The sequence below is a fragment of the Microcaecilia unicolor genome, chromosome 4 (genome assembly GCF_901765095.1).
Source record: "Microcaecilia unicolor chromosome 4, aMicUni1.1, whole genome shotgun sequence".
NCBI classification, from domain to species: Eukaryota; Metazoa; Chordata; class Amphibia; order Gymnophiona; family Siphonopidae; genus Microcaecilia; species Microcaecilia unicolor.
In genome coordinates this window covers 46,195,986-46,211,228 of record NC_044034.1, presented here as the reverse complement: position 1 = coordinate 46,211,228, position 15,243 = coordinate 46,195,986, and the positions used below count along the sequence as shown (strand labels likewise).

The following is a 15,243-nucleotide window of genomic DNA, read 5'->3' as shown; positions in this document are numbered from 1 at the left end:
GGATGACATTATCAACTTCCTTTTTTACTCTGGAGGAGAAATCTGGGATTTTTATTTCTAGAAGAAAAAAAAACCAAATGCTGATTAAACTAAAGTGCAAGGCAAAATTATTGTGGAACAATTTCTTCGTACATTGGTGAAGTTTATGTGAACTGATTTGATTGTATCAGGTCATACTGTGCACCAAAGTTTTTTTTTTTTTTTACAGTGTGTTCTGTGCTCAGAGGAATTTCTGTGTGGATTAGACCAAGGTTATCACATTATTGCCTGCAAACTTTTCATCCTGGTATTGGTATCACTTTGAAAACTTCTAAGGCCAAGTTGTTTGCTTCTGTTCTGCGTGATAAATGTTGTTTTCAGTAGTCTTCCCCCTAGTCCTCCCACACCCCCCTTCCACCTCAGAGAAAAATGCAGTTCTTTGTTAGCATTTGATAAAAATGTTGACATTGAATCTGTGATCATTCTCAAGATAGGGTTTTAGCTCTGGTTAATTCAGTGAGAACCCTTATTGTAACATGTTGTAGGAAAGGACAGATTGTTTTGTTCATTGCTTCGGGAGTTTATTTTAGACCTAATGATTGGCTGATATTGATGTTGCTATTTTGTATAGGTACAGATTGTCTAGATATGTACAACTGCAGTTTTTAAAGGGTTGTTCTTTTTAATCCTATTATAATTCAGGCAAAATTCAGGGCTGTTTTACCTCCAGCAAATTTTCTTTATTTGATGGATTCTCAACCTTTGTCACACTGTGACCTGTTTGTCTCCCCCTCCCCCCCAAAAAGCATAAAGTCACTTTTAGCTAAACAGCTAGGAGCCCTCATGGTCACTCAAGCACATTGTCATCTTTTTACTCTTATGGCTGAAAAGGTACTTAAGATATCCGGCTCAGGATTTTTTTTTTTTGGGGGGGGGGGGCTAATTTTAGGTCCTACTGGCTTATTTGAAAACTTACCCCTATCTGTGTAATAGCACAGGGATGTCATCAACATTGTTGACCAAGCTTTGTGTGCATTAGTACAACACCTAGTTCTGTTAAATCATAGCATCAGGTATAGATCTGTGCGCCATAAAGAATAGTTTTAAAAAAACAACTTTTCATAAAGTAGGTATTCCTAGCTAGTAGTCCATGTTTGATTTTATCCAGATGTCTAACTTGATATATCTAGCTATGGAACACTACCGTTCTGCTAGTCTCATTGGTGCACTATATGTAAAATATAGTCTGTTTTATGTCTAATTTCTTTAGATCCAGTGCATAACCTCTGTCTTCATACAAATGCATATTTTTCATTCTTCAGGAGGAAAGCAGAGCTCTTCAGTCAACAAGAGGACCAAGTGCCTTTATTCCAGAAAAAGAGGTAAAGTTCCTTTTTTTGTAGTCTACCATCAGAGGTGGAAAAATCTTGGCTGCCTGACTAAAATGTAATTGATGATTCCAGCGTTAACGTGGGTCTGCATGAACCAGGGGCGGCCACAGTGACTGATCCACAGTAAGTGAGTATACAAGAACAGCATAAAAGAGCAAGCTGAGACCCAGGGAGGGGATCCAAAACACGTTGGCACGTTTGTATGTTCAGATTTTAAGAAGACTGGGGGCCCAGGGTGATTATTCTGTTGCACACCTTAACAATGGCCTTGCCCCCACACACTTTCCCAAATGAACGCACAGTTTCCGAAAGCTCTTAAGTTTTGACTGGTACCCATTTTGTTTTCTAAAGGTTGCCCAGAATTAATATAGTGATGCTATGCAAAAACACTCTGAATTCTCTTATCTTGAAATAAAAATCTGGATTAAATAAAAATTTATCTCGAGAGGGCTATTATATATCTGAAACTACTAAATCTGCGAATTCTTTTTTAGACCCCCCCCCCCCCTTGCTTCCTCCAACATGTCAACATCTTAAGTGCCAGTTCTTGGTGATTTTCCATTCCCGTGTGAATTGGCTTATTTTCTGTAGCTTTGTACGAGTGCTGAAGCTAAATATGGGAATTGTTTACCACTAGTGTAGTCATCTTAATTGATTTGAAGTGGTCCCACCGAGAGATGAAGCAGAGTTCAATGCACTGTTGCTTTTGTATTATTCCTCTCCCTATATAATGTTGTATCCATATTCTCCATAAAACTTATCTGTAATACTTAACCCATTTAGCTCCCAACTGAAAGCATACTAGAAGATATCCTGGTTTATACTGAGTATGTTGAAAGATTATAAAAGAGGTTTGTCCCATTTTGCCTTGTATCAGATTCATCAGTGTCATCAAAGGTGGAAGGTAATGGGCTACATTCAGCATCTGAATAGAACAGTGGTCTTCACTCATTTTTAAGCTGAGGCCATTTTGGATCCAGTTGAGCTAAAGAGCCACCAAATATCTTCCCATGTGAGGCTGCAGCACTGATGACCATTGTGTCAGTGACATCTACCCCACCAGCCCACCTTCAAACGTTTTCATTGGGGGTATCCTCAAGGAGCTAGGCATTTCCGATCTTCTATTGAGAAATGCCTTGTCCTTCAAGCATGCGGGCCCCCCCCCCCCCCAATCCACTTTCCCCTTTCTGTTGTGAGCTTGGGTAGAAAGGCAGAGTAGAGAGAAAATATAGAATGATAATGGGTCTCCAGGGGCTGCCCCCAGCCCTTCCATTGAAGAACTGTGGCCTAGAGCAAGATTTACTACTTCATGCGGTCATATCCCATGGAGCAGTTCTGACAGATAACTATGGCTTGTGGTTCTAATGCCAGTTTAAAAAGGCAGCAGTGAGCGGGCACAGCCTTGATGGGTCTTCAGCGTAGTGTGAAGACTCCAGACAATTCTGAAATGAGCCATGTTCATGCAGTAGATGAAGAGTATAACTGCTGAGCCCTATTAAAAAAAAAAAAATCAGCAACCAAATCCAAACCACTTTCATCTATGTTAAATTGTACAGCGCTGCGTAACCCTAGTAGCGCTTTCGAAATGTTAAGTAGTAATTAAATAGACCTAATCAAAAAGCCTTTTCCTTGTCAAAAAACTGTTGTTGAGAATGGCGGAAAATAGCAGGTGAGTGTTTTTAGGAGTGTCATGTAACAAATCTGGTTTGATCCAGGTGAATCAAATTGGTGAGCACCCTGGCTACCTATGCACCAAAATGTAGGTATAAATCTTAACTTCAGCATTTAGTGATATTGATAGATAGATATTCCTGCCGAGGCTGATGAACATCTTGGATCAACCTCTTTTGCCAGCAAAGAGAATGCAGTTTCCCGTCTATTCTACAGACCTCTGTGGGGGGGGGTTCCTGAAAAAATCTTAAGTGGGCCATATCGTAGGGTCAGCTGGGCTGTACACAGAATTCCCCTGTTGTAGGCAAGGGTTTATCAATCTTTTTTGTGGCTGTAACCTCAGGATTACAGACAAGTAAAATTGTGCGCCCCCCCCCCCCCCCTTCCAGTTCAGAATAATGATGCACCTGTGGAGATCCTACCCAGGTTGTGACCTCAAATATGGGTTTCGTTACCCTCATTTGGAGTCCCAACCCACAGTTTGGGAAAATCTTTGATAGGCCATGAAGAAAAAAGTATTGTGGTTGAAATTGAGAAAGATGTATACGCAGAAGACCATTTTGACGTGGTTTTATGTTTCAATCTTTTTGTTGTTTTCTGCAAAGTAACCTTTGGTCAATAATACCAACAAATACGACATTTTGTTCACGCATAACCAACAGCTCTTACATCAAGACCACATGAAAGTTGTTGCACATGATGAATTTGCCAACATCTATAGGACAAAGCCTTATTAACTACATGCCACTAATACAATAATTCAACCTTTTATAGAATAAACAACACCCTACCCCCCCCCCCCCCCCCCCCCCCGCACCCGTGCCATGCCATACAGCCTAGGAATTCAAGATTCTGCTGCGTGCTACTGCCGTCCGGGAATCCCAAAACAGGGACCAGGTCCTGCAAAAATAATCTTCCTTAGAGGAGGATAAATTCCCCACACCGCTACGTTCTAACGAGCAGAGAAAAATCATTTTGGATCGCCATTGTTGCAAAGTTGGCAGCTCTGCGGTTATCCAATGTTGAAGAATAGTCTTCTTACCAATAAGCACTGCCCTTTTTAAGAATGGCCTCAACCCTTTGGGCAAAGACGGGGAAATCCTGAAGATATCAAACAATTGGGACGGACTCAGACGCCAAATGACCCCCCATAGGTGTGAGACATGCAGACACACTTGCCTCCAAAACTCTATAATAGATGGACAAGTCCAAAACATATGTCCCAAATCTGCAGGAGAACAAGCGCATTTAGCACATCTATCTTCCACTCTCATAGTTGCCCTAAAAGCCCTATGTGGTGATATATACATCCGCATTAAAAACTTGTAGAGGGTCTCTGTCAACGTCACATTTTCTGTTAACTTTTGAGTAGAGTTAGACTGTTAGACTGTCACTGAAATGCTTTGATGTTTCTCTTATATATACTATCTGCTACCACATTTGCTTATTTCCAATCTGACGAAGAAGGGCAACTTTCGAAAGCTAATCAAGAAATGTATTGTTATGTCCAATAAAAAAGGTATCATCTTATTTTCTTTTCCATGTTTTATTTTATTTCTATTGATTACTGTTAACTTTTGAATGCCCAAAAGACGTCTTCAGCTCTTCTCCCTGGAGACTCACTGACAATTCTCTATTCCATTGATTCGCTAATTTTTCATAATCATATTCCCTCAATTGTTCCCGAAGGCCAGAGTGGTAATATTTGAGGGGGACTGACAATTGAGCATCTAGCCCTAGAATAGTGAGAAGTTTTTCCCATGTCACCGGCGTTAGAGAAGCGGGAGGGAGAGACCTGATGTAATGGCGTAGCTGAAACAAAGAAAAGAAATCCCTCCCCTCCATCCCATACTGTAGTTGCAAATCTTCCAGAGACTTAAGAGTACCATCCTCTGTGTATAACTGGTGTAGGTAACGTTTCCCCTTCGGCACCCAGATGGCAAAGTTTGGAGAGGAAGAACCTGATAGAAAGTTTACATTGCCTCGCAAAGGCAATAAGAGAGAGGACCCTGCTGAAAGGCCATAAAAGCGACACATCCACCGCCAAGTCCTCCTTAGAGGTAACAATAAAGGTGCAAATGCTGCTGGCATGCGTAGCCTCTTTGGTGATGCATGTAACCAGGCACTAAAATGGCTTGGAGCAAACATAGTAACGTAGTAGATGATGGCAGAAAAAGACCTGCACGGTCCACCCAGTCTGCCCAACAAGATAAACTCACATGTGCCATTTTTTGTGTATACCTTACCTTGATTTATACCTGTCTTTTTCAGGGCACAGACCGTATAAGTCTGCCCAGCACCAGCCCCGCCTCCTACCACCGGCTCTGGCACAGACCATATAAGTCTGCCCAGCACTATCCCCACCTCCCAACCACCAGCCCTGCCTCCCACCACCGGCTAAGCTTCTGGGGATCCCTTCCTTCTGAGCAGGATTCCCTTATGTTTATCCCACGCATGTTTGAATTCCGTTACCGTTTTCCTCTCCACCACCTCCCGCAGGAGGGCATTCCAAGCATCCACCACTCTCTCCGTGAAAAAATGCTTCCTGACATTTTTCTTGAGTCTGCCCCCCTTCAATCTCATTTCATGTCCTCTCGTTCTACCGCCTTCCCCTCTCCGGAAAAGGTTTGTTTGCGGATTAATACCTTTCAAATATTTGAACGTCTATATCATATCACCCGTGTTTCTCCTTTCCTCCAGGGTATACATGTTCAGGTCAACAAGTCTCTCCTCATACGTCTTGGAACGCAAATCCCATACCATTCTCGTAGCTTTTCTTTGCACCGCTTCCATTTTTTTAACATCCTTCGCAAGATACGGCCTCCAAAACTGAACACAATACTCCAGGTGGGGCCTCACCAACGTCTTATACAGGGGTATTAAAACCTCTTTTCTTCTGCTGGTCACACCTCTCTCTATACAGCCTAGCAATCTTCTAGCTACGGCCACTGCCTTGTCACACTGTTTCGTCGCCTTCAGGTCCTCAGATACTATCACCCCAAGATTCCTCTCCCCGTCCATACCTATCAGACTCTCACCGCCTAACACATACGTCTCCCGTGAATTTCTACTCCCTAAGTGCATCACTTGATGTGGTTTTAAAGAGGAACTTACTAGCTGGACAGGGTACTTTGGGAGCCTTGGTTTATGGTTTTAAATGTGCTGAATATCAGCAGGCTTTCTTCCCTATCTTTTTGAAGGACAAGACTGTTACAGCTTTTGTCTGTAGTTTAGTTTTCTCATTACTGACAGATACACTTAGCAAGCATCTCTATATAGCCAAAGAGAAACTCGCTGTGACAGTGTTTAAATTAACTTAGAAAAATCTTTATGGAATGTGTGAGAGTGAGTATTTTTTAATTATCATAGGTTAGAATTAGTCTTGCCTGCCGACACCAGCAGTCCATCCACTTGCTTAACGGTTTACTTGTTTATTAAAGGAAACATCTGTTCCTCATTGTTTGATGTTTGTTCCTTTCTCACTAGCTAGTGCAAGCTAATTCGGTGGCTGACTGTAGCAGCCTGCTGGTGGAAGAATTCTGCACATCTGGCCGCCTGGACAATATAACACAGGTCATGAGTTTGCATCCGCAGTATCTGGAGTCCTTCATCCGTACCCAGTTTTATATGCTGCGCATGGACGGACCCCTTCCTTTACACTACCGGCACTACATTGCCATAATGGTAGGTGGATATGCCAGCTAAGCCTTGATTCAAAAGAAAGTTTACAAAATCAAGAACTGTATGTGTTTCCTGACTAGATGAATGTACATCAGGGGTCCTCAGGGCACACCTGGCCAGTAAGATTTTTGGGATGCTCACACTGAGTATGGATAAGATTTCATACAATGGAGGCAGTACATGTAACATTATCAGTGCCGTAGCGAGGGCAGCTGACACCCGGGGCGGGTCGCTGCTGCGCACCCCCCCCCCCCCCCGGAGTGCGTACTTACAGGGGAAAGTGGCGAGGGACGGGCGGGAGGGCCGAACCGCCCTGAGTGCACGTCACTGGGAGATGCGTCGGCTCCGCTGGTTCCCTGCTCTCTCTGCCCCGGAACAGGAAGTAACCTGTTCCGGGGCAGAGGGAGCAGGGAGCCAGCGGAGCCGACACCCCCCAGCGGCGTGCACCCGGGGTGGACCGCCCCACCGCCCCCCCTTCCTACGCCACTGAACATTATCTTGTGCATATTCATTGTGAATACCCTGAAAACTGGACCGGGTATACCCTGAATACCCTGATGTACATGTATTGAAAATACAGGAAATCATTAGTTCTTATGGACAGGATGTGAAAGTCTGATTCAGATTTTCCTAGAACATGTGTAGGGTAGGGCTGGAAAACTGTGCATGTGGATATGAAGTGTCAGTGTGTTGCACCTGCCTTTTTGCTGGTAAAACAGTTGGTACACATGGGTGGTTTTAAAGAGGAAGTGCATGCATAGTTTCCCTCTTAAATATCTATGAGGCTTCTATCCACTGGCTTTGCAGTTAGATGGGCAGATGCAAAACTGTCCAGTTAAAGAACTATCAATCTCATTAATAGTAATGGATACTGTCAGGCAGTGGCAGAAGTTCAATTGAAGGGCCCCCAGAGCTGGGGGAATCACCTAAGAAGATACAGGTGTGGGGTGCACTGCTGGGGCTGCTTTGGGTGGTCTCTTTTTATTTGCACTATAGCTGCAAATAGAAGTTTCCTGCTCGTTGGCCAGTTGTTCCCATTGCTTCAGTCTTAGTTTCAGTTCACCATCCTACAGATACTAAATATAAGAATGAGCCCTGAGCTGAACATGTAAAGAGCTAAGTATTATTGTTTACGCTGAAGTTCCTGGGATCAGTCCCTCATGAATGTGAGAACAAATGCAGATCCTCGAGGGACAGGATTATAGGCCAAGTTTTCAGGCAGCATGTAGCTCATTTTGAACTGCTCAGCTGGTGCTCTGCCTCTGTGTGGCATTGGCAATCTCGCCCCAGCAGTATGTTGGCTATGGAGCAAAATAGCTCTGAAAGGTCTTCATTTCTGCTTTGCCTCAGGTGAAAATAAAAGGGTTGCAATCATCACTTTTTGAACATGAACAGAAATAGATTCAGGGCACAATTATTCAAAGGTTATGTCTCTAACTTTCAGAAGTGTGCCCCTAAATTTGTCTCTTTTGAAAATGTTCTAGGGCTTATGTTGTACTCAAAATTTCACTAAACTCCTAAATTTAGGAGCATAAAAAATGGGTTGCAATAGGCGGGTTTAGGACGAGTAAAAAAAAAAAAAGTTGGGAGCATAGCACTGATTCTCAGCACTAGCTAGGCAAATGAATGATAAGCCTAAATGTATAAGTATAACTTTAAGCTCATAACTTAAGATTTTCAGCTGAAAATAAGGCAAAAATTTACACCCCAACTTAGATGCCCACCTTTTTTTTTGGTATATTGGACCCCTAGGGTGCGTTACAGTCCTAACATGCATTATTAGCCCCTTTAATGCAGGTTAATGTTAGGTATTGAAGGTCACATTACTATATAAATCAGTAGTGTGGCTTGTGATGTGACCTGGGTTTTATCTTCAAGAAGGGTGAGCAGTTTTCAAATGGCCCATTAATCTGAGTAAATAGCTTTGAATAGGCTGGGGTTTGTCCGCATCTGTGACCTGGAATGTTGTATTTTTCCCCTTCAATTCATTTTCCTTGTTTGGCCAGCAGGTGGTGTCTGTCCTCTGCATTATATCTGTAGCAGAGGTTTGTTTTCTTTTTAGCTTACCTTCCCCCAAAGAAAGAGGAAAACCCCTGGGGGAGAGTAACTTGCAGTGCCATTGGCCAGAAACCCTTAGTGTTAGTGCTCATGCTCTGGACGCTGGTTGACCCTGAAGCCTAAGATCTAGCCAGAATATGCTGGAATTTCTCCAGTCTCAGAGTAGGAGTGTGGAGAGTGAAGACCTCTGCACTGAGACCCTGTTCAAATCCTATGAACAGTGATTTTTTCTGAACTCCCGAGGTACTACTGAAGTAGTAAGACAGTGTTTAGTTAGTTTTAATGTTGATTCCTATTATTTTTACCTGACACTGTTTGCTGTTTACACCTTTTTATCATTCACTGTTCTACCTTTTTTTATGATAATATACCTAATAGTTTGTTAGCTCTATTGTCCTGGACTGACTAAGAATCCTGGTGGTTTGTGTTCTCGGTCTGTGGGTGTTTTCTAGGAACTGTGGTACCCCTGGGATTGTGGCCCAGTGTCCTTGGAAACCACCAGGGAAATAACTTGCAGACTTGACCAGAGGCAAGCAGGACCCAGTAGTGGGTGGAGGGTATGCCAGTGTAGGAGCACATGCGCAGGGGCAAGCAGGCCTGGGCAGTGCTGAGACAGACCCTCCAGGTGGCGGCAGGGTTAGCCCTAGGTGAGTTCTAAGGGTAGCACTTAGGCGTTACATGACAATGCACATACCTCTTAATAAAAGTTGCCAAAAATTGTGTGTGCAAATTTGAATATGCAATTTAATTACATAATGAGCAAGCTAGTGCCAGTAATTGGCTTTTTAACAAGCAATTATTGGCACTAATTAGATTTAATTGGAAGTTACACATGTAAATTTAGGTGCAAGTAAAAAAAAAATGGGGGAGGGCAGGGAAATGGGAGGGTTCTTGGCAGAACGGGGGCGTTCCTAGCATTTACGTGTGTTCTTATAGAATATGGAGGGATGGCCATGCCTAAAGTTAGGCACAATTCCCGGTTGTAAGCGCTATTCTAGAAACCGTGCTTAACTTTAAGCACGGCTTATAGAATAGTGCTTTTTTTTTTTTCCGCCATATATAGAATTCACCCCTTACTGTACTCCATGTGCATGTCCACCACAAAGTACATGCCATCAAATCATAGCATATTCTTTTTCCAGTAGTTAATATTCTGAGAGGTCATTTATACATGTCGGTGGCCACTTCTGTGCATAATGACAAGATTACCACTGTTTCTGCATATTCTTGCCACCTAAAACTAAGCAGTTCCTTATAGAATTACCCCCTAAATATGTTGTGCTTATTTCCACAATTGTTTTCCTTCTTCTCAGGCATCAGCCAGACATCAGTGTTCCTACCTGATAAATATGCATGTTGATGAGTTCCTTAAAACAGGAGGGATTGCAGAATGGCTGAATGGCTTGGACTACATCCCACAACGATTGAGGAATCTAAATGAAATCAATAAGCTCCTTGCACACAGACCCTGGCTAATAACAAAAGAGCACATTCAGGTACTAAAACACAGCCATACAGAAGAGGGAATAAGACTCTTCTGTAGGTTAGAGTGGTATAATAAGCTGGATTCTACAAATTCTGGCATTTTCCATGATTTTTACTCAGGTATTTGGACTTTTTCTGTAGTAGTAACAATTCTCTTAATGTATTAATATGTTTTATCTGCAGTTACAGCTCATAGGTTGCTGTTGTTCATATAGTATAAATAGCAGTTTTCAAGCAGTTCCCTTCCTCCCCAACACTTACCCAGCTAGAATATTTTGAAGTAGTTGGAGCAGGTGCATTATTTTATTAGATTGTAAGCTCTTTGAGCAGGGACTGTCTTTCTTCTATGTTTGTGCAGCGCTGCGTACGCCTTGTAGCGCTATAGAAATGCTAAATAGTAGTAGTAGTAGTAGTAGTAGTATCTGAAAGCCTGACACAGAAGTTACTAGAAACCAGCCAGCCATGTATCTGTAATGTGACCCAAAGGTATACCACAGATAGGAATGCCATAGTACTGCAGTTCACCTATAGACCATAAATTCAAGTAGGAAGCATTTTAAATCACACCATAGCTGGAAAAAATGAGAGATGGGATTTGATACACCACCGTTCTGTGGTAATAATCAAAGGGGTTTACATATTATATACAGGTATCTATTTTGTACCTGGAGCAATGCATGGTTAAGTGACTTTCCCAGAGTCACCAGAATCTGCAGTTGAAATCAAACCCAGTTCCCCAAGTTCTCAGACCACAGCACTAGGCTACCCCTCCACGCCATAGCTGGAAAACTACAGTGCCAGCTTTTAGAATCCAGAGATGTCTCTGTATTTTGGCAGGTTTTCAGCTTTTCTAGGCAGTTTCATAGTGGCATAAACTTGGTTAATTCATAAAAGCTTTTAGAAGGAATACTGTAATGTGAAAACAAAAATGAGGATGTTATAATGTCTTTGTATCGCTCCATGGTGCGACCTCATCTTGAACATTCAGTTCAATTCTGGTCGCCGCATCTCAAAAAAGATATAATGGAATTAGAAAAGGTGCAGAGAAGGGCGACGAAAATGATATAGGGGATGGGACGACTTCCCTATGAGGAAAGGCTAAAGTAGCTAGGGCTCTTCAGCTTGGAGAAAAGGCGGCTGAGGGGAGATATGATAAAGGTCTATAAAATAATGAGTGGAGTTGAACAGGTAGATGTGAAGCGTCTGTTCACACTTTCCCAAATTACTAGGACTAGGGGGCATGCGATGAAGCTACAATGTAGTAAATTTAAAACGAATCAGAGAAAGTTTTTCTTCACTCAACGTGTAATTAAACTCTGGAATTCATTGCCAGAGAATGTGCTAAAGGTGATTAGCTTAGCAGAGTTTAAAAAAGGTTTGAACGGCTTCCTAAAGGAAAAGTCCATAGACTGTTATTAAATGGACTTGGGGAAAATCCACTATTTCTGGGATAAGCAGTATAAAATGTTTTGTACATTTTTGTGACCTGGATTGGCCACTGTTGGAAACAGGATGCTGGGCTCGATGGACCTTTGGTCTTTCCCAGTATGGCAATACTTATGTACTTATGTATGTACTATGTACAAATACCAAATAATTTTTATCATAAATCTACTTCAATAGCTGAATTTCTTACTTTCCTGAAATGGCCTTTGCATTTTTTCCCATAATGCTCCATTACTCTTCCTCCGACATTTTGCAGTTACAGCTTTATTGAATTCAAAACTTTCTGTGGCATCACATGAAAACAATTTTGTTAGGTCTGCTTTTTTTCAGGCTTACATTGCTTTATAGGATCAAACCCATATTTGAAAATTTTTGGACTGGTCTACTACAATATGTCATTCTGACAAGAATAGATTATTGTAATTCATTATATTTGGGTCTCTTAACAGAGGGGCCCTTTTACTAAGCAACAGTAAGCCCAACACAGGCTTACCACTCGCCAAATAGGAACTACCGCAGCAGCCCAGCGGTAGTTCCCACCATCAAGCGCGTGCTATTACTGGCACTACAAAAATATTTTCTATTTTTGTAGTGCTGGTTTTTACCCGGCGGTAACCAGGCAGTGTGACGGCGGTAATCAGGCAGTGCCTCACACTGCCTGGTTACCACTGGGTTAGTGCAGGAGCCCTTACTGCCACCTCAGTGGGTTGCGGTAAGTACTCCTCCCTGAAATGGCCACATGGTAAGTTCACTTACCACATGGCCATTTCTTTTCAAAAGAGACAGCCGTTTATCTGCTGTGGTAAAAGGGGGCCTCAGAGAGTGTCAAAAACATGCACTGATGCTAGCGCAGGCCCCCTTTTTACCGTAGCTTCGTATAAGGACCCCAGAGTCTGAGACTACTACAATTGGTTCAAAATGTGGCCACTTGTTAGCTTGTGGGAATTTTCTTGCCTTTCCACATATTTCACTCATTCTACAATTATTGCATTGGTTGCCTTTAATTGTACCAAATTCAGCTCAAAGTATTACTGTTATCAATAAAGCACTGAGTCATGAGGCCCCATGTTTGTCAACCTTCTTGAAGATTTACAAACCTTATTGGGCCTTTATGCTTGCAAGATACATTTGTCATCTTGCATAAGAACATAAATGGTGCCATACTGGCACAGACCAAAGGTCCATCAAGCCCAGTATTCTGTTACCAATCCAGGTCCCAAGTACCTGGCAAGATCCCAAAACAGTACAATAGATTTTATGTGACTTATCCTAGAATTAAGAAGTGAATTTTCCCAAGTCCATCTTAATGGCTTATGAACTTTTCTTTTAGGAAGATATCAAACCTTTTTTAAACCCCGATAAGCTAACCACTTTTACCACATTCTCTGGCTATCGCTAAAATTCATTTTGTGGAGATATGTTCCTGTGCTTTTTCCATAGTGACTCTAGGAAAATGGAATAGTTTTCCACTTGCAAAGTTTTAGACTGGAAAATGATTCAGTTACTTTTGTAAGAAGGGTTTGAAGGCTTATTCGAACAGGTGTTCAGGGCCTAATACTATACACTGAGAGTGACACAGAAGTGTGTTTTTTGTTTGCTTTTTTTTTGTCTAGGCAAGGTTAAGATAAGTGTGTATAAGTATCTGTTTATCTGTTGATTCCGATGTAATTGTGTGTTAATTGCAGATTTCGTTTCGTAATCTGCTTAGTGTAGGTGGACTATTTGAATTGGAAGAAGTTCTGACTTGTGAGCAGTACCATTAGTCATCCAGATACTGCCTTTGCTGCTGTTAAAAGAACATTACAGGATATTGCCTTCACTTAACAGAACTGTACCCATTCCTTCAATGATGCCACTGCTCCTTACAAGATTCAAAACTTCTGCTAATTCTGCCATCTCTTGTGTCCCCTGATATGCCTGTATATATTTTTCCACTGTAGAGAAAACTTAATCTTCACCAAATACTTTTTTTTTCAATTTTTGTCTAAGTTGACTGTAGAAGTAATATTATCTAATTCCCACCTAAAAATACAAATTCCAACAAACATTAATCTTGTGCTGATCAGTAACTTTTTTTTTTTTTTTTAAATCTTCTGGTAGTGAAAATTTTAAGGTCATACTCTGCAGTTCATTTCCTTCCTGATGGAATTTCTTGCCCATCTCCCTAAAATTAGGGCTAAGACCAAGAAGAAATAGGCTAGTTTTATGAACTAACTAGAGATTTTAGTGCCCTTTATTGTATCAGAATAAAAAGGAAGATGAATGTATATATATTTTTAGGACCAGTATGTCTGGCAGTGTCTTGGTGCATAGACAGACCCTTGAGACCTCTAAATACAGTACTGAGAGGTTTGTCTCATGATACTTATTTTTGTTTTCATTTCAGGAGCTGGTGAAAACGGGGGAAAACAACTGGTCTTTGGCTGAGCTGGTGCACGCCATGGTCTTGCTGGCACATTATCATGCATTGGCAAGCTTTGTGTTTGGTAGTGGCATCAATCCAGAGCAAGAACAACATTCCTCCAATAGATTCAGTCCTGGACTGATCAGTAACTTTTGTGACTGTGACCTTACCAATGACAACAACATTAAAAATAGATCCCTTCTAAGTAGCAACTTTGAGGTTAGCACCAAAGACTGTTTTTGCAAAAAAAAAAAAAGGTGTCCCCTTTCTTTGAAAACATTCTGTCATTTTAAATCTGTAAAGAAATGGGAATGGCACGTGGCACATGATTCATGAAACTCTTTCCAACCACTCTGCCTGTATGTATGTGTGTCAGTAATAGATGTCAGAGGATAAATATTCAGTGCCACTGCACCAAAGCAATGAGTATTGTACTCCACCACTAAGAGGCAGTACACATAGCACCCACTAGCAAACTACCCTGTTTATTTATTAGGTGTTACCATAAATGGTTCAGTCACTAGGTTTCACAGTAGAATTTTTAACATAGTTATTCAGATATGTATTTCACTGAGACCCAGTATGGCAAGGAGTGGGGGCAAATACATGTTGGGGAAAGCATGCAGAGCATACCTCATGGAATTACTTCAACCTTCTGTGTGTGTATATATCTTTGGGTGTGTATGCATATCTGTTTTGGCTCTTTGTATGTCTGTGACCAGAAGAGGGGCAGTTTGAATTTAGCAAGTCCTTAACCACTATGTTTCAGGGTCGCAAGGTTTCTATCCTGCAGCTGTCAAAGTAATACATTGGGACTTTCTCCTGATCCCTCGGTCCAGTTCAGCGCAATCTTTTCCCCCATGCCAAATTTGATCCCATTTGGTTTTTGTGGTGTTATTTACTCCCAGGCAATCCCTTATTACCATTTTTTCCAATATTCCATTGGCTTGAAAAGAATAAGAACAAAATACCACAACTTGGTGACTCACTTTTGGTTCAGACAGGAAGTGTGTGTTTGTCACTTTGTATACCGCCTTTCAGTGGACACAAACAAAGTGGTTTACAGGCTAAAAGGAATTAAGGAAAGAAACTACAAATTCAAAACCAGAAATAGGGCAACAGAGCGAG

At 41.7% G+C, this 15,243-nt stretch overlaps 1 protein-coding gene across 1 annotated transcript in view; it reads left to right on the top strand.

Annotated features, from left to right (window-relative positions):
• The window catches only part of SESN3 (sestrin 3), a 109,276-nt gene that overhangs the window by 69,207 nt on the left and 24,826 nt on the right, over positions 1–15,243 (top strand). The window contains exons 2-5 of the mRNA XM_030200217.1: positions 1,302–1,361; positions 6,528–6,725; positions 10,094–10,276; positions 14,098–14,334. Of these exons, the coding sequence (XP_030056077.1) occupies positions 1,302–1,361; positions 6,528–6,725; positions 10,094–10,276; positions 14,098–14,334 (678 nt within the window). The remainder of the gene's footprint in view (positions 1–1,301; positions 1,362–6,527; positions 6,726–10,093; positions 10,277–14,097; positions 14,335–15,243) is intronic.